The sequence below is a fragment of the Aotus nancymaae genome, unplaced genomic scaffold (assembly GCF_030222135.1).
Source record: "Aotus nancymaae isolate 86718 unplaced genomic scaffold, 86718_ANA_hifiasm-v0.15.2.pri h1tg000030l, whole genome shotgun sequence".
NCBI lineage: Eukaryota > Metazoa > Chordata > Mammalia > Primates > Aotidae > Aotus > Aotus nancymaae.
This window is the reverse complement of record NW_026988443.1, coordinates 12,639,590-12,658,604: the sequence shown is the minus strand read 5'-3', so window position 1 is coordinate 12,658,604 and position 19,015 is coordinate 12,639,590. Positions and strand designations below refer to the sequence as shown.

Genomic DNA, 19,015 nt, shown 5'->3' with positions numbered 1-19,015 from the left:
CTGCCGACACCGGAAGTCAGTCAGCGCGTCCCCCGCGGCTTCCGCAAAGACGGCTCGCAGCGCCGCCTGCTGCTCGGAGGCCGGGACCGCCGAGCGACTTCTACCGCCTCCTGCTTTAAAAAGTACCAGGTTCAGCTATCTCAGAGGGCAGTTTGGCAAAACATGCATATGTCCTTGACTCAACAGTAACACTTCTAAGTTAGAGTTCATACTGCAGAAACACTTGCAGTTGTAAACAAAGATACTAGTGCAGGGACGTTCGTGGTAGTAGTTTGTAATGGCAGAAGCAGCAAAACTCTGTCCATTGATGAGACCTGGTGAAGTATACACAAGCAGAATACGATGAAGCCCTTAAAAAGAACTTGTACATCTATAGAAAAAACAAAAGTATATTTTAATATGAATGTATATTTTAACAAAGTATACCTGGATGCCCTTTCCCTTGCACTCTCAAGTACGGACCATGCACTTGCTGAAAACTGCAGGAAAAGATACGATGTTCTTTAACCTAATGCATTCTCTACAGTCTGTGTAGTTGTGGTGAGTGGGAGCACTTTGTCTCTGCATCCTCAGTGCCTGGCAGTGGGCACTATGTGGGGTGTATGTTCAACAAAGAACTAGTGAAGTCCCCTAAACAGACTGGAGAGAGGTTTAACTGAGCCTCAAAGTGGCAGCTGCTCCCACAGAGAAAAGAAGCTCTAAAATAGAACCTGGCAGGGCTACATTTCAGAGGTGGGAGAGTAACCAGATAAAGAGGAGTTTGCCTTTGACACCTCTTCCTGAGACAGAGGGCAGGCACTGAGGGAACCTTGCTCCATATCCTGTGTCATCTTGGTAAATTAAGAATTATGGTTGTCTGCTGAGTGTGAGATGGATGCTATGAAGGAAAAAGGAGAATGCAATGAAAAGTGGAACAGCTACTGCGAAAACTTCACAGGGTGTCAAGAGATACAAGGAATTAAGAGAGGTGCAGAAAAGATCCAGTGGAAGGCTCACAAGAGATCTGACATTCAATTAGTTGCTGACTTCCCCCATTAATATTCAGCTGACTTAGGCAGAAGAGAGCAAAGCAGAAAAGAGTTAACCAGACATGCAAAGGGAACCTAGCCAGTGTAGAGGCTGAGAAAATTACTGGGGTTAAAGAATATACCACTGAAATGGTCAGTCAGACAAGAGGAGCCAAGGGAGCTAATGGTCTCTGGGAAGGCTTCTGTTACCCCTGTTTTACTGATGGGAATACCTGAGCCCAGAGACACAGAGGTACAATTACCACTATGTATTAGGCAGTGGCAGTGCCAGAACACAGGTCTCCTGGCTGCCAGCCTCAAGCCTCTTCCAAAACACCTCTGTCTCCCTCTGGGGCTTGGATATCTATCACGGTTGATGAGGAAACTAACTACACAACAGAAAACTGCTTCAAACATATTTATTATTTTTACAGACTCGAAATTCACTAACAATCCTGCAATGCATGCCGGTGTCATGTGACACCAGGCCCGGGATCACACCTCTGTCCAGCAGGCACTTGTCTCAGGTGAGGCAGTTTTCTGAGGGGTTCCCAGGAGCAGCATCTCAGGACCCCTGGGAGGGAGAGGGTTGCAAGTGGACTGTGCTGGGGATGAGCGGCCACCTTGAGATGGCTTCAGACCTTGACTCTGGCTTGGGAGCCCCAAGGTTAAGGGAAGGTTAAGACATGATGAAGGTGCCCATGAGATTGTGACAGGGACATGCTGGGTTTCTGTGGCTTGAATGCTTGGATGAACATCTCATTTTTCAATCACACAGCTGCAGTGCAGAAAGGCATCCGGAGGCTTCTCCTGGTAATAGGAACTGAAGAAGGGGCCCAATCCCTGACCAGAATGGTAGCATCCAATGCCCTGTGGTTTCCAGGTGGCTGTGGCAATGACTCAGGAGTCCTTTAGTGTGTTCTCATGAAAACCAGGTTACTTGGAGGGCATCTCATACTTTTCAAAGCTCTTTCAATCTGTCTGCTCGTTCTCTTCTAGGTACTGTAGCTTACACCCCTTCCTCTCACCGGCGCTGGTTTAAACCTGTCAAGTTCTTGAGCTGACACGGGAATGGAAACAAAGAGAACAGTGAGGGCTTACCCTGCCTCTAGACTTTAACAGAAAAGATCTAGCTTTTCTCTCTCTCTCTTTTTTTTTGCATGGAGACAGGGTTTTGCTATGTTGCCCAGGCTGGCCTCAAACTCCTAGGCTCAAGCAATCTTCCCAAAGTGCTGAGATGGTATGTGTGAGCCACCACACCTGGCCAAGATCCAGGTGTGCAAGGTGGCACACTGATCTCTATGATACAGAGACCTGATATACCAGGGTGCCAGGAGTCTGTGATACCTCCTGATACCAGGAAAAAATAAAGAAGTGGGGTTTTTGGAATCAAATCACTAGGACTGAACCACTGTCAGCCTTATTATTAGGTTTCCAGTTTAGAGCTACAAAATGATGTGTGGTCAGTAACACAGGTATCACAAGAGTGGGATAGAGAGGGACAGGGATGTGCTGGGCAGTACTCACTGTCACCGCTGCACCCATGAGTCCTTGCACCAGTGCCTCTCCGGTGGATTTTACCTAGAAGGAGTCAGTGTCAGGTTCCCTTAGGCCACAACACAAACTTAAAGTTGAGACAGGCAGGACAAATCAGGAGGTCTGTGAGCCCCAAAAGGTGGAGACGAGGGGGCCATGTTACTGGAAGGAGAGCTTTGGACAACACAATCACAAATGGGCAAAGTATGGCTCTTAGGGAAGGATTGGCATGAGGAAGAACCAGCCAGGCTCCCTGGGAAGGCCCTCAGGACTGTCAGCTGAGGCCAAAAGGGAGCAAGACAACCAGCTGTGGCCTGAAGAGAACAGGTATGCCTTCTAAAGAGGGTTCCTCAGTGGCTTGTCCCCAGCTACCTGCTTGGCAGTGTGGCCCATGTTCATTGCATCATTAATCCGGTTTTCCAGGAAGCGCCAAGTATCCTCGAAGTCTGGAGAGGAGTCCTGCATCATCACCAGCTCTGTTGTGTTGTAGATGCCAGCCAGCATGGCTCGGCGGGTGTACCAGTTAAACTGCAAAGAAAACCACACTACTGCTGTGGGTTGGTGCAAGTCTGAGGTAGTTCCTACCCAAGGCCATGGGAACTCCTGGGTTCCTTCTTGACTACTTCTTTCCCTCAGAGATATATCCAGCCCTCTGGACAACACTATCATCTCAAACTTGACTGGGCATCAGAATTACCTGGTTGATTAAAAATGCAAGCTCCTGGGCCCAACCTCTTAAGAGCAGAGCCAATGTATCTAAATTAAGTGCCAGGAATCAGGATGCTTAATAAGCATCCTAGGTGATTTGGCTACATCCAATCCATTTTGGAATTGCTAGTAGAAAGCCTAAATCTAGGACATCTGAGTCCCAGAAGACACTGTAATCAGCCAGTTATGACCAAACCTTGGCGTGTTCATGAATAAAGTGAGGGCTGAGACAGGCTCATGGACAGATTACAATACCTGGGCAAAGCTGAGAGTTCAAGCCCCTCAGCAACTTCTGATTGTTCTGGCAAACTACTCTTCAGAGGACCAGTTCAGCCGCTTGGTGTTTTATTCCTTTAATTTCTTTGCTTTCTAATTTCATTTTCCTACCATCTCTGCTGGTGGTATATTCCCACATGGGGGAAGTTTATTAAAACACTTTGTTATAACTATGGTGGGATTATCTCTGTGCCTCCTCATCCATGATTCCACAAAGTACCATCACATTTTAATGTCTTTTATGAAGGTGTATTTTTTAAGATTTCCTACCAGAAAAATGACAACATTAACAAGTCAGATTCTTTCCTGGTGCTGTTTAAAGAGCCTTACTGCTCTGTTAGCAAAGCAGGCCAAGGTGGGCTGGGGAAGGGAATTTCTTTTTAAAGCACTGGATGTCTCCACGGCATTTCTTTTTTCAAAAGAGGAATTTTGCTGCAGAATCTACATCTTAGGAGACAGGGAAATGATAATAAAAAAGGCAGCCCAATTAGCTTTTGCCAATGCTAAAGGCCCCCTGATATCTGGTTGTCACCGCCACAAGCTGGAAGAAATAATAACTAGTTTGTGGCTAGAATGCTGGTCCCTGAATGAAGATGACCTAGATCCCACTTTGGCTTCTTAAGGGATCTTCCTCATACCTTAGAAGGGATTGACACTGCAGCTCCCCTGCCACCCAACCGCCCCCAGCAGGGGCTTGTAATCAAAGAAATTTCACAAGCTTCTTCAAGAAATTCTTAACGCAAGCCTTTCCCAGCCTCCTGTGGGCCTGCAGAAAGCACTCACGTCAGTGGACTGGTCCCCAGCGTAATGCCACATGTCATCCACCATGCTGGTGAGCAGGCTCAGGCTGGATGGGATGTTGTGAGGGAGCATGAGGATGCTGAGGGCCTGGGGAGAGAAGGGCAGAGGAGTAAGCCCTGCTCGCAGGTAATGGTGCATAGGTGACCAGCATCTACCTCTCCAAGAGCTGTATGAGGAGGCCTGCCAAGCTATAGTTCTCTGAGACTACCATCTTCACACACGAGCGTGAGTTCTGGGCAGCTATCAATGCTGACTACAGCTGAGGAGAGCCAGGGGCATGGCCCTGTCTTATGCAAGCCCAGGCACATTCTCCATCCCTAGCATCTGGAACTGGGAATGCAGAGCGCCAGAGGGTCTAGACTGGTCTAAGCAAGGATGGGCGAGAACATCCCAGTCTGTCACACAGAGGAAGAAGCAGAGATAGGAGTCCATTTACACACATCAGCTTCTACTGTCAAACAGAACAAGGCCCTGCCACTTTACCAATGCTACATCCATTGGGGAGATGGTCAGAGAGGTCCTAGATTGGCTGTAAGGTTTCTCTTAGTGAGGTAGCCCAGAAGGAAACACTATGCCGAATCAGGAAGGCCGCTCAGGGCCTCATACAAGCACTTTCACGGTTTTAACTGCAAGGTGGAATGAGTCACCATCAGCCTGGGGTTAGGCACCACCGTAAGTGTTCAAATGTCTATCAGCTGAATGACTGAAACTACATGCTCAATAGTCTTCCAGGTGAGCAAAGGACACGATGTCTGAGTCCCTCTCACTTCGGGTGTGCTTATTCAAGTGAAGACAGCCAATAAAATCTTTTGACTCTTCTAACCTGCATGGGTTCCTCCTCCCTGCAGACCTGGTGGCACACTCAGGCCACCAAGACCCCACCCAGGATGGGATCCAACACCCGGATCACTCACATTTCCAAGAACTGAGACACAGATGCCTCAGAGTCACTCTCTTTGGTACACCCAAGTTTGAAACCCAGCTCTACCAAGTGTACTAAGTATTCTCGGGTATATGGAGATTGATGAGCTAGTTCTGAACAGTGTACAAAGTCTTCTGAGTGAAAGGTGCTGAGAATGATAAATATTAGGATTATTGTTGCTCTGGGGCCTGGATATGGACTCAGTACCCGGGGCCAGTGCTCAATGTATGGGATCAGCATTCTCAGTCTGGTTTCCACTGCATCCCTCAGGAACTGGTCTGTCTTCCTCTTCCTGGAAGAGGGAAAAGAAAACAGTGTGTCTCTGGGTGAAAGGCAGGGGCTCAGTGCTCCACAGTTTACTTAGTCCTAGGGAGGAGGGTCCCACCAGCTCCTGACACTGGCTTGACTAAAGCTGTCAGAAACTAAAGCCTGTCTCTGACAGGCTGCTGGGTTTCAGTCCCATTACAGCAGCAGGGCTGCCCAATCCTACTTTCTTTGGGTTCTGCTTGGATTGGCCTCCTGGGAACAGCTGGCAGGGCCCAAGCTTCCTGATCATTAGCTGCCACCCCAAGTTGTCATGGGACTTACTCTGCCTGGCCCAGCTGTACCAGCTTCTGCTCCTCTTCCAGCACGCGTGTGAGCCGGGCGTTGCACTCGGTCACAAAATGCAGTATTAGCTCACTGCCATCCTTCCCAAACATGCTGGCTGCAGCACTGGAGAGACCTAAAGACTACAAAAGGGGAGACAGAAAACAGCAAAGTGGTGCCCAAGTGTAAGGGACATTTGTTGCCTGTTTATCACTAGAGCCTCTTCTACTGATGTCAGCTTGATTTTCAATGGGACACCCCTACTCTTCACTCTGGGCCCATGTGATTTTGGTGAAACTGACCACCACTGGTCCCTCCACCCCACAAAGCCCCTTGGTGTGTGTGCAAGAGTGGGATCCAGTCTTGGATAACTGGAGTCCACAGGGACTAGCTCAGGGATGAACACATCAACAGGTCTTCTTTGTTTTTGTGTGTGTGTGGCGTTTGTTTGTTTGTTTGTTTTTTGCAGAGACAAGGTTTCACTATGTTTCTGAGGCTGGTCTTAAATTTCTGGCCTCAAGCAATCCTCGTACCTCAGCCTGCCAAAGTGCTGGGATTATAGGTGTGAGCTGCCATGCCCGGACTCCAAATCCAGGTCTTAAGAGTCCACCTTAGGACTTTTGCTAGTACTCACTGAAAAGAGGTGCTTTCCACTGGGACTGCTGAGCCATTTTCAATCCTGCATGGAAAGACCCTGCTGAGAAGGCAGCTCACAGGAGGAAAGCAAAGCTGAGAGGATGGAGAGAGCTTCTGGCAGCACAGTTGAAGAACACTGCGCCAGAGCTACTTCTGGATCTTCTAGCTTTAGCCAGTTAGAGACGAGCTTTGGCACTTCTCACCTGGAGTCCTGACTAATATAGAAAGGGGCTTGGGAAGAGCCCACATAACTCCCTTCCTGACAAATTCATATAACCTAAATCTCTTAGAAGCTGGATCTCTCAGTTGTTTAAAACAGCAACATAACTTTCTTAATGAGCTGCCAAGGAGTTAACAAAGCCATGAAAACCCTTTGCTATTCCTGATATACGAGAGTCCTTAAGCATCTACTGAAGGCAGAGCCCTCACAGCATCAGGGACTGAGGGCAAGAAAGAAGCACACACACACACACACACACGCACACACACAAATTCAATATAAATTCCTACTTTTGGGAGTGGGGAAACTGTCTCTCTTTGGGTGGAAGTTCATAGCCTTTCCAGAGGACAATCTGACACAGCAGAGTAGCAACAGCATCAACTAACAGTGACCGCATGCTTTCCCGAGTGCAAGGCAGCTTGCTAAGCACACTGCATACACCACCTCATTGCATCTTCGCAACACTTCTGTTAGGTGGGTGGTATTATCATCCATGTTTTACAAATGAGGAAACTGAGACTTAACACTTTTAACCACAAGGCCATACTATCTCCATATGTATGTAACAAGAACCTCAAAAATATACACACTCTCTGAGTCAGTTATTAAGTTACAGTCTCTTGGCTGCAATCCTGCCCTTCTATACTCAGTTTGTGATGTCAGGACCAGGACTCTGCAAACCACATTTCTACTCCCTGCTAGGCTCTGCCAATAGGGTTACTAGAGGGAGTCTGCAAAGCTGGAGGAGGAAGAAGGGACTTGCTCCTTCCTCTTTACTTCCTGTCTGCTTGTGATGTGTTTACTTCCTGGCTGTCTGATGCGAGCATCATCCCAGCTGTGTTCCTTCACCCTGGCAGTTGTAGTTCCTTCCCAAAGCAGCAGCTGAACCCAGTTTACAGTTTTCCAGAGCCACAAATCCCCAACTCCTCACCACATCCCCAGGTTGGGTGCCAGCCCCAACTGACCCTTTCTCTCTCGACACCAGCACCAGCCAAGCAGTACCTCATCCTCAGAGGTCTGAGTTTCACTTCCATAGGGACTCTCCTTCAAGCTTCTAGTTTTTTGTTTGTTTTATTTATTTTTGTCGAGACAGAGTCTCACTCTGTCACCCAGGCTGGAGTCCAGTGGCAAGATTTCAGCTCACTGCAACCTCTGCCTCCCAGGTTCAAGTGATTCTCCCACCTCAGCTTCTGAGTAGCTGAAATCACAGGCCACTATACCACCATACCCAGCTAATTTTTATATTTTTAGTAGAGACAGGGTTTCACCATGTTGGCCAGGCTGGTCTTGAACTCCTGATCTCAAGTGATCCACCCACCTTGGCCTCCCAAAGTGCTAGGATTACAGGCATGAGCCACTGTGCCCCACTCAAGCTTCCACTTTTAATATTTTAACTCTTCCCTTTGTTTGCTTAGTCCTGGGGGTGGAGGTACTTCCTTTAGCTGCTACCTCTGTAATACCTCAGAGTGTTCTTTTTATCCTTACACCTAGTTAACAATCTTTTGTATTAAATTCTCTCTATTTAAATACCTGTAATTTCTATCCTGACTGAATCCTCACCAATACACCCATGAAAGAGCAACTCCACTTCTTGAAATTTGTCATAAAGAAATTAATCAGAAATGTACTAAAATATGTTTTCCAATAAGTTTACACAGCCAGGCGTGGTGGCTAGTGCCTCTAATCCCAACACCGTGGGAGGCCCAGGCAGAGCACTTGAGTCTAGAAGTTTGAGACCAGCCTAAACAACATAGTGAGACCCCATCTCTACAAAAAATAGAAAAAAAATTAGCCAGACATAGTCCCAGCTACTTTGTAGGCTGGGGTAGGAGGACTGCTTGAGCCCAGGAAGTTGAGGCTGCAGTGCGCCATGGCCGCACCACTGTACTCCAGCCTGGGCAACAGTGTGAGACTCTGTCTCAAAAAAAAACAGAAACAAAAACAAAATAGGTTTATGATACTAAAAAACTGGGAACAACCCAAATGTTTATCAACTGTAGTTAAATACAACAGGAATTATATAGCCACTATGAATGAAGATATACAAAGTGAAAAAGTCAGTTAACTATAGAATATAAAGTATAATCCTGTTAGATTGTTTGGAAAAATCAGATTACACTTTATATTCTTTTTTTTTTCTTTTTGAGACAGTCTCGCTCCGTTGCCAGGTGCTAGGCTAGAGTGCAGTGGCGCAACCTCGGCTCACTGCAACCTCCGCCTCCCAGGTTCGAGCAATTCTCCTGCCTCAGCCTCCAGAGTAGCTGGGACTACAAGTGCGCGCCACCATGCCCAGCTAATTTTTGTATTTTTAGTACAGACGGGGTTTCACCATGTTGGCCAGGATGGTTTCGATCTCTTGACCTCGTGATCCGCCCGCCTTGGCCTCCCAAAGTGCTGAGATTACAAGCATGAGCCACCGCGCCAGGCCTACACTTTATATTTTATAGTTAACTGACTTTTTCACTTTGTATGCCTTCTGATTTTTCCAAACAATCCTGTCCTCTACTTATTCTACCACTTTCTGTAATGATTCTTTCCACCATTCTCCACTTCCTCAAACCTTTGTTTCTTTCTACCCTTTTTTAACCTCAGGTTCACCAAACCACACCTACTTCATAGGGAAAACAAAGACATCCCTGGGAACTCCCTTAATAGTCTTCTGCAAACTAAGCCTGCAGCTGCTTTCTCCAACTTTGCACCTAACACATCTAAGGCCAGTCCTTCCATCTGTTGTCCAGATCCCACAATTCTTCACTTCAAAGAACTTCACCCTCTTGATTTTGCCTATTTTCTTCTGTAAATTCACCCTCATTCTTGTTTATTTCCTTTTCCTTTTTCTTTTTTTTGAGACAGTGTCTCACTCTGTCACTCAGGCTGAAGTGCAGTGATACGACTGCAGCCTTGATCTCTTGGACTCAAGCAATTGTCCCACCTCAGCCTCGGACCACAGGTATGCACCACCACATCTGGCTAATTTTTTAATTTTTTTGTAGAGATAGGGTCTCACCATATTGCCCAGGTTGGCCTCAAATTCCTAGTGTCAAGCAATCTTCCTGCCTCAGCCTCCCCAAGTGCTGGGATTACACATGTGAGCCCGGTCCACTCTTGTTTCTGCACTCTTCCCATTTGTGTTAAATCATGTGTAAACTTCCATCCATTTCCGCTGCTTGGTACACCCTAGCTCTCTTCTACCCTTCGCAGCCAAATGCCTCTCCACTTCCTCGCTTTCTATGCACACCTCAATCCACTCCAGTTGATTTCTGACCCAGTTCTCCACCCAAACAGTTGTTGCTCCAGTAACCAATGTCCAGCTGCTTAATCCACACTCTCTTGCTTTGCCTCCAACATCAGGATGCTCTGACTCAGACTTTGATGGCTCATCCTATTCTACCCTCCCCGTAAATGTCCAAGTTCCTTGAGAGTATGGACTCCCCTCTTACACGGCATTATATTATTGCCCTGGAAAATCTCACTGACTTCCATAATTACTACATATATATAGTACATATATATGCAGGCTGATAATGCCCAAATGTGTATCTGTAGTCCAGCTGTCTCCTCCAGTTCCTGATCTGTGTGCTTGATGCCTCCACTGGTTGACTCAAAAACTCCTCATACTCAACAAAGATCGAGACTGTACCCTTCCCCAAAGCTGGTCCTCCCAATGGCCCTAATCTTAGAAAACACCACCACTGTGTACTCACACATGCAAACTGGCAACTTTGATGCCATCTTGTCACTCCCTCCCATGTCCAAGCTACCCCCAAACCTACCCACTGCCATTGCTCTAGGCCAGACCATCTCATCTCCCCTGGATGTCTGGCAGCAGCCCCCAGCGAGTCTCTCTGGGCATCCAATCCACTTTTCATTCAGCAGCCAAAATGAGCATTTTGAAATGCCAAATCTAATCCGCTATCTTCAATTGTTCTTAGCAAAAAAGCCTGACTCCTTATCAATGACCTTTAGGGCCTTGCCTGATTTGACCTCAACCGACCTTTCCTAGCCATACTCACCTCAAGTCTCTCTTCCTTCACTCTCTGCATAGTGGTTCTCTGCAGTGCTTCTAATGGAGCATTCTTTTTCTTTCTACCTTGCCGGTGCAGTTTCTCTATTTGGACTTGTCCACCCCCCGCCCACAAAGTCAAGTAAAGCCTATTCGTTCCTCAATTCTTAGCTCAAAAGCCTTTCCTGACCACCCTGTCACCCACCCCATATTTTTTTTAAAACAAGTTCTCACTCTGTTGTCCAGGCTGGAGTGCAGTGGCGTCATTACGGCTCATGCAGCCTCAACCTATCAGGCTCAAGAGATCCTCCTACCTCAGCCTCCCAAGTAGCAAGGATCACAGGCAAACACCCCCACACCTGGCTAATTTTTATATTTTTTTGTAGAGATGGGGTCTCTCCCTAGGTTGCCCAGGCTGGTCCCAAACTCCTGGGCTTAAGCAATCCTTACGCCTTGGCCTCCCAAAGTGCTGGGAATATAGGCGCGAGCCACTGTGCCCAGCCCTCCACCCCTTTAATAGGACAAATTAAACTATTTGTCATAGTTTAATAGGCAACATGTTTTCTTTTTTACTGATGCACTTAAAAATGATGCTTCTTACAACCAATGGCATCTTAAAGTCAATGAAATATGGTAGTTTTGATTGCAGACAATTCTTGCCTAATAGGTTACCTTTAGAACACAACTCCCAAAAATCAACTCCACATGGTTCGTTACTTTTATAACTACAAAATAAAGCCATTTCCACCCTATTGAGGGGAAAAAAACGGTCAATCTTGCAGCTGTGACCTGATCTAATAATCAGGTCCCTTAATTATACAGCCCGACAGCACCTTTCCTTGATAGCACTTACCACATCTTCTAAGTAAATATTTGTTTATATTTTATTAATGTTGCTAGACTGGAAGCTCGACAAGGGCAAGAAGCAGGTCCATCTTGACCATCTTGACCCCTGTCATGTCCCTTGGACTAGCACAGTGTCTAGGGCATATTATTTCCTCAATAAACATTTAAAGAGGCCAGGCGAGGTGGCTCACGCCTGTAATCCCAGCACTTTGGGAGGCTGAGGCAGGCAGGGGTTCGAGACCAGCCTGGCCAACATGGAGAAATCCCGTCTCTACTAAATATACAAAAGTAGCCGGGTGTGGTGGCACATTCCTGTAATCTCAGCTACTCAGGAGGCTAAGGCAGGAGAATTGCTTGAACCTGGGAGACAGAGGTTGCAGTGAGCCGAGATCGCACCATTGCACTCCAGCCTGGGCAACAAGAACGAAACTCCATCTCAAAAAAAAAAATTTAAAGAATGAATGATATAAAGGGTTTTTTTTTTAATTTGAAAGAACTAGGCATAAATGTTGATAGTAGGATCTTTGGTGTGATCATAGGTGTTCTTTAAATTCTTTTTATATTTTTTGTATCATTCAAAGTTTTCACAATGAGCCTACAGCAGAGTCAGAGCATTCACATTTCACTAATGAGACTTCTGTTACCAAATGTGCACTTGGGAGTGAGAGAAGACAAGGAAATAACAGTTACACTTCAGCAAAGCAGCAACCTTGCCCATGGTCCATGGGGAGATGCTCTGCAGCAAGCCTGGAATGGGAGCTGCGACTCTGTCATCCCCTCAGGCTCCTGGAGGATGGTGTCTTGCTATGCTGGAAGACTCTTGACAACATGGCCTGAAAATGAGCCTACTGCCTAATCTAAAGCAGCAGTCTGTACTAATACAGGAAATGCCTTAGATTTACTGAGAAAATAAGATGTATTGGGCTCCAAAGTGGTGCCTTCTTGGGGGTTTCCAAACACCGTATGTCATTAATTCTAAGATGCAGATATATTTTTCAGTTTAAAAAATTAGTGTGAATTATAGAAGTGCCCTGTCATAGTTCAATAGGCAACATGTTTTCTTTTTTACTGATGCATTTAAAAATGGTGCTTCCTACAACCAATGACATCTTAGAGTCAATGAAACATGGTAGTTTTGATCACAGACAATTCTTACCTAATAGGTTGCCTTTAGAAAACAACACTCTCAAGAACCAACTCCGTGGTACGTTCCTTATAACTACAAAATAAAGCCATTTCCACCCTATTAGAAAAAATCCAGTAAATCTTTCGGCTGTGAGGGGCTCTGAGCTGGGCTGGAATAAGGCATGAGGCCCTCCGTTCTGCCTGGTGTAACTCCCTCCTGGCTCATCTTGCTCAGGTGGCCTCCCACCTCGCCTATACACACCTGGGCTCCTTCTGCAATCGCCTCTGCTGTCCACCCGTGGGCGGGCACAAACTCCAGGGCTGCCGTCAGGATGCGATGCTGCAGCTGCTCCTCACTCTCATAGTCCTCCTCCTCCTCACCGCCCTGGTCTGTATACCTGAGACAAAAGGACACAGCCCAGCATACTTCATCTCCTGGCATGCACCACGGGCCTGTCCAGAAACCAGAGGCTCTGGATCTTCTCTAAACACATGCTGGTAAGACATTTACTCTTGTGTCAGTATCATTTTTTTTTTTCGAGTGTCTCCCTCTGTCGCCGAGGCTGGAGTGCAGTGGTACTCGGCTCACTACAATCTCCACCCCCTGGGTTCAAGTGATTCTCCTGCTTCAACCTCCTGAGTAGCTGGGACTATAGGTGTGCACCACCACACCCAGCACATTTTTGTATTTTTAGTAGAGACAGGGTTTTACCATGTTGCCCAGGCTGGCCTTGAACTCCTGACCTCAAGTGATCTTCCTGCCTCGGCCTTCCGAAGTGCTGGGCGTACAGGTGTGAGCCACCACGCCCAGCCAGTATCAATGTTTTAATGCCAACAGAGTAAAAATTAGATCATCTCTCACCTCCCCATAGCCACCGAGAGGAATCCAGCAAATGAGGTCATGTGGTATGAAGGCAATGCTCCTGCTGCACCCGGAGTTCCCTGTCTTCAGCCCTTAGCACACTGTGCTCAGAGGGTTTCTTTATCTAACTCACGCCAGACTGTACCTCCATGAGGGCAGCGGGAATGCTATGTTACTCACAGGGCCTGGCGTGACAGTAGGGCCTCAAAAAAATATTTCTCAAATTGAAATGAAAAGTACTTTAGTTAAGAAACCAGAAAAATGAAAAGCAACACTCTAATTTCAGATCTAGAGAAACTTTTCAGTGGCAGGATTAAGGAAAAAAAAACTCTAATGGAAATATTAATCAGTATTACCTTTCTGGAGGGCAACTGGCCCCACATATGTAATGAATCTTTACATGTACATATCCTTTGACTTAGTGCCCCCACTTCTAATGAGAGATTCACACACTTTATCACATTATTTCTTACACTAGTGAAGGAAATCTAAATATCCATCAATAAAAGGTTAAACAAATTTCAGTACAGCTGTTTGCTGGAATGCTATACAACTATTAAACTATGAAAAGATATTACAAATGTACTGTTGAGTGGAAAAACAGGTTCTAGGACAGCATGTAGAGTTTATACACATATCTATTCTATATAAAAATTTATATGAAATAAGCTTAGAGAAACGTCTAAAAGGATATTCACAAAAATGTTAGCAGGATTGTCTCTGTAATTTTGGATAAAACTGATTTATTTTTGTGAACTTCTCTATACTGTTTAGATGTTTTAGAACAAACAGGCACCAATTTTATAAAAACAATAGGTTCTTTTCAAAGACAGCCTTGGGGCCAGGTGCAGTGGCTCAGGCCTGTAATCCCAACACTTTGGGAGGTTTACGGAGAGGACAGTGTGAAACCTAGGAGTTTGAGTCCAGTCTGGGCAACGTAGCAAGAAACTATCACTACAAAAAATAAAAAATTCTAAAAAACAAAGATAGCCTTGGAAATGAAGGAGGATACAAAAGGGGATGGGGAGAAGAGAGGAAGTGAAGGAGGAACATATTGAAGCATGTGAAGTGGCCAGAAATAGTTGGATTGGTGCCTACCTGGGGGGTGAATGAGAAGCCTCTGGATCAGGTTTTTCTGCCCCCTGTGTCTCAGAATGCTGCTGAGAAAATGACAGGGGAGGCTGCTGCTTCTGCTCATCTGAAGACCTTAGCTCCATAGCTGAAGCATGGAAGGCACGTGGCACCAGGGCTGGTCGGCAACGGGCCACTGAAACAGAACTGGGCTGGTCAGTCAGGGACATTCAACAGAGAAGACCCTTCAGACCCACACTGGTAATACAGACAAGGAGGAGGAAAAGCAGGCTACAGACTCCTCCACAACCACTTATCCAAGTGTTGGGTCCCGCACAAAAATATTAAGTAAACTGGGAACCTTGGGACATGAAGTGGTAGCAAAAGTGGAAAGCCAGGAAACAAGATCTACCTAGTGACTCGACCTGTTTCTACCACTTGTTACCTGTGTGGTAACTGGCAGACAATTTCACCCCAACATGCAGATTTTAAAATCTGCATATTTAGAGCAATCTCTACTTGCTAGGTGAGAGCACTGTGCGGTCCAAACAAAGAGTGGCTTGCAAATATTACATATTTATATATATTATGGCAAGAGCTCTGGAGTAGTAATTTGAATGTCTCAGTCCTGACTCCCCCAGTGCCTATATGGTATCTCTGGACAAGTCACTAATCTCTATTTACTTTCTCATCTGCAATATCTGCAACATCCTCATTTACTTTAAGAAAGGTGAGAAGTATGTTTCCTAAGCATAAACTCATACTACTTTTTAATTTCCCAACATTTTTTATTCTAAAAATTTTCTTTTTATTTTGAGTCAGAGTCTCACTCTGTCACTCAGACTGGAGTGCAGTGGCACTATCTTAGCTCGCTGCAACCTCTGCCTCTCAGGCTCAAGCAGTTCTTGTGCCTCAGCCTCCCAAGTAGCTGGGATTATAGGCACCCACCACCACTCCTGGCTCATTTTTGTATTTTTAGTAGAGATGGGGTTTCACCATGTTGGCCAGGCTGGTCTCAAACTCCTGACCTCAAGTAATTGCCTGTCTTGGCCTCCTAAAGTGCTAGGATTACAGGCATAAGCCACCGCACCTGGCCTATTATAAAAATTTCAAACACGCAAATTGAAAGAATTATGGAATGAACACCTGTATATACACCACTAGGTTCTACACCTCTGTCAAGCTCTTCATTCATCTATCTTGATTTTCTGTGCATTTGTTGCAGATAACAGTATTATTCATCTCTAAACATTTTATCATGGAAGAATTCTATGTTCACTGTTTTTTTTAATTAAGATGCCATTTACACACAATGAAATGCATAAATCTTAAGTGTACCATTCTATGAGTTTTGACAAATGTATACACTTGTACAACCTGAACCCAATCTAAACAGAGAACATTACTGCCACCCCAGAAAGTTCCCTTATGCCTTTTCAGTCATTTTCCATTCATACTGTTCTGAATTTTTCACTCTAGGTTAGTTTTGGCTTGTTTTGGTTTTGCCTCTCCTAGGATTTCATCTACATGTATGTGTTTCAGTAAAGCCTCTTTCACTTAGGATTATATAAATGTATGTGTGTGTGTTTATATATATATATATATATATATATTTTTTTTTTTTAAGTTTAAACACAGAGTCTGGCTATGTTGCCCAAAATGGTCTCAAACTCCTCACCTCAAGCAACCCTTCCACCTTGGCCTCCCAAAGTGCTGGGATTATAGGCATGAGCCACCACACCTGGCCCACTTAGTATATTTTTTGAGATTGATCTGTATTTTTTTTTTTTTTTTGAGACTGAGTTTCGCTCTTGTTACCCAGACTGGAGTGCAATGGCGCGATCTTGGCTCACCACAACCTCCGCCTCCTGGGTTCAGGCAATTCTCCTGCCTTAGCCTCCTGAGTAGCTGGGATTACAGGCACGCGCCACCATGCCCAGCTAATTTTTTGTATTTTTAGTAGAGACGGGGTTTCATCATGTTGACCAGGATGGTCTCGATCTCTTGACCTCGTGATCCACCCGCCTTGGCCTCCCAAAGTGCTGGGATTATAGGCGTGAGCCACCGCGTCCGGCCTGATCTGTATTTTTATGCAAACCAGTAGATGTGGCAAAGATTCTGTCCTTGATCAGACTCTAACCAGGCTCCGAGCCCTTTTCTTATCTAGACTTCAACCTTGGCCTATAAAGACTTGGACACACACTAACATAAGCATCACTCAGGGCCCCATCCCTTAAGATGACCCTAGCCCCCATTAAAGTGCCTGCCTGAGAAAACTCAAGGCTGCCCCCCCAAAAAAAATGTACTGTTTATTCTGGCTAACACTTAAGGATAGGGCTTTTGTCTCCCTGTGGGAAAACAGAATCCTGTTTGTTAACTGCCAACTACCAGACCAAGCTCATTTATACTAATCCTGTGTAATTTTTCACTTTCCTGACTCTACTGAGTCCCCACCTGCCTTCCTCCCTCTTCCCTCATTTTTTCTTTAAAATGCTCTACTTCTGCATGCACCAAACTCAAGGTTGGGTTCAGTTCATGCTAGACTCTTTTCACTATTGCAGTAGTTATTACTGATTAAAAACAGTTCTTACCACTTTAGTGTCCAGCTTTGTTTGACTGATTTTTAGTTTTTATTGCAGAGTAGTATTCCATAAAAAAAGACTATTCTGTTGATAGACAACTGGGCTGTTTCTGTGTTTGGCTACTACGAATATACTTGTACAAACTTTTTTGTAGACACATACCTTCATTTCTCTTGGTAGATTTGTGGGGTCATAGGCATTACTTTTACTACACATCTTTAGTTTGGAATTTTGTATAAATACAACAAATAGGGGCTGGGTGGTGGTGGCACCTGTAATCCCAACACTTTGGGAGGCTGAGGCAGGCGGATCACTTGAGGTGAGGAGTTCGAGATCAGCCTGGCCAACATGGTGAAACCCCATCTAGTAAAAATAAAAAATTAGCTGGGAGTGGTGGCACAATCCTGTAATCCCAGCTACTCGGGAGACTGAGGCAGGAGAATCGCTTGAACCCAGGAGGCAGAGGTTGCAGCAAGTCGAGACTGTGCCACTGCACTCCAGCCTGGGCAACAGAGTGAGACTGTCTCAATAACAACAACAAAATCAGCCAAGTAAGGTGGCATGCACCTGTAGTCCCAGCTCCTTGGGAGGCTGAGAAGCCAGACTTTGTCTCAGGAAAAAAAAAAAAAAGAAAAAAAACAGTATGTGTAAAAATATAAATATTTTAATATATGTACAGAAAGATATGGCACACATATCCATAAAACTGTGAAAAGGAAGAAGCCAATGCAAAATATGACTGTAGTACCACCGAGGTTCAAGAGAAAATTTTAGGTGAAATACAGGTGAACATTTCATCAGTTATGTATGTATGCTAAAGTGTTTATGCATACATTCTATTTAAGGAAAGTGATATTAGTTTTCCATTTACGGCAGTAATATAAAGTTTTTTTTTTTTTTTTTTTTTTTTTGAGACAGAGTCTTTCTGTCGCTCAGGCTGCAGTGCAGTGGCGCGATCTCGGCTCACTGCAACCTCCGCCTCCTGGGTTTAAGCGATTCTTCTGCCTCAGCTTCCCCAATAGCTGGGATTACAGACGCGCGCCACCACACTCGGCTAATTTTTCTATTTTTATTAGAGACGGGGTTTCACCATGTTTGCCAGGCTGGTCTTGAACTCCTGAGCTCATGATCCGCCCGCCTCGGCCTCCCAAAGTGTTGGGATTACAGTCATGAGCCACAGCGCCCAGCCTTAAAGTTTCCTCTTTAAAAGGAACTCCTACGTAAAAATAAAAATACTGAGTACGTGGTGGCAAAGGTAGTAAGAGAGTATCACAGAATTCGTGAAGTGGTGGGGAAACGACTGGCTTTCGGGAAACAATGGACTACTAGGTTCTCTGTGGCCGTGTCCACCTGTCCTTCCAGTGGACTTGGCAATGGAGCTGAGAATGGGTCTGGGACTGCCAGTTCTGTAACCAACAGGCTGCGTGACCTTGGTACCCCCAGACCTCTCTGAGGCTCCGCCAACTCCATGAAATGGGGGTGACAGGCCCTGCACCGCTGCACCTGCCCCTCACAGGCAGCGGGGCAGGGCCGAAGCTGGCCAGGCGGCTCGCCCGAGCCCGCGCCGATGCCCTTCACGTCACCTTGCTAGCGGGCCGCCCTAACGGCCTCTTCCCCCCACCGCCGCACCCAGCTCAAGCCGGCCTTGCGCCCCCTCTGCCCTCCCCGCCTCTCCCCGACCTGGCCGCCCCCTCACCGGGCAGGCATCGCAGCTGCAGGAACTTCCAGCCCGCCCGGCCAAGCGCACCGGACACCGCCGCCACCGCCATCTTGAAGGCGGGCACGTAACCCACGGCTACGCGACAGGCAGAGTTGGGACCACGGCGCTTGAA

The 19,015-nt window shown here is 46.1% G+C and overlaps 1 protein-coding gene across 1 annotated transcript; it reads right to left on the bottom strand.

The window, feature by feature from the left end:
* Window positions 1-1,410: 1,410 nt before the first annotated feature.
* COQ9 (coenzyme Q9) lies at window positions 1,411-18,979 on the bottom strand. The gene is made up of 9 exons (XM_012447883.2): window positions 18,880-18,979; window positions 14,629-14,797; window positions 12,931-13,066; window positions 5,839-5,981; window positions 5,458-5,542; window positions 4,311-4,415; window positions 2,916-3,071; window positions 2,535-2,588; window positions 1,411-2,067 (listed from the first exon to the last, which is right to left on the bottom strand). The coding sequence occupies exons 1-9, from the start codon at window positions 18,950-18,952 to the stop codon at window positions 2,032-2,034; spliced, it is 957 nt and encodes a 318-aa protein (XP_012303306.1). The 5' UTR covers window positions 18,953-18,979; the 3' UTR covers window positions 1,411-2,031.
* Between the last annotated feature and the right edge of the window lie 36 nt (window positions 18,980-19,015).

Excerpts from the sequence above, each read along its gene's own strand:
- COQ9 (XM_012447883.2), bottom strand. The coding sequence starts at position 18,952 with ATGGCGGTGGCGGCGGTGTCCGGTGCGCTTGGCCGGGCGGGCTGGAAG. Across the intron at positions 5,982-12,930 it reads CGATTGCAGAAGGAGCCCAG|TCTTTAGGTCTCTCCAGTGC; the intron begins GTGTGTATAGGC and ends CCCCTTTTGTAG. Across the intron at positions 5,543-5,838 it reads GTACAGCTGGGCCAGGCAGA|GAAGAGGAAGACAGACCAGT; the intron begins GTAAGTCCCATG and ends TCCCTCTTCCAG.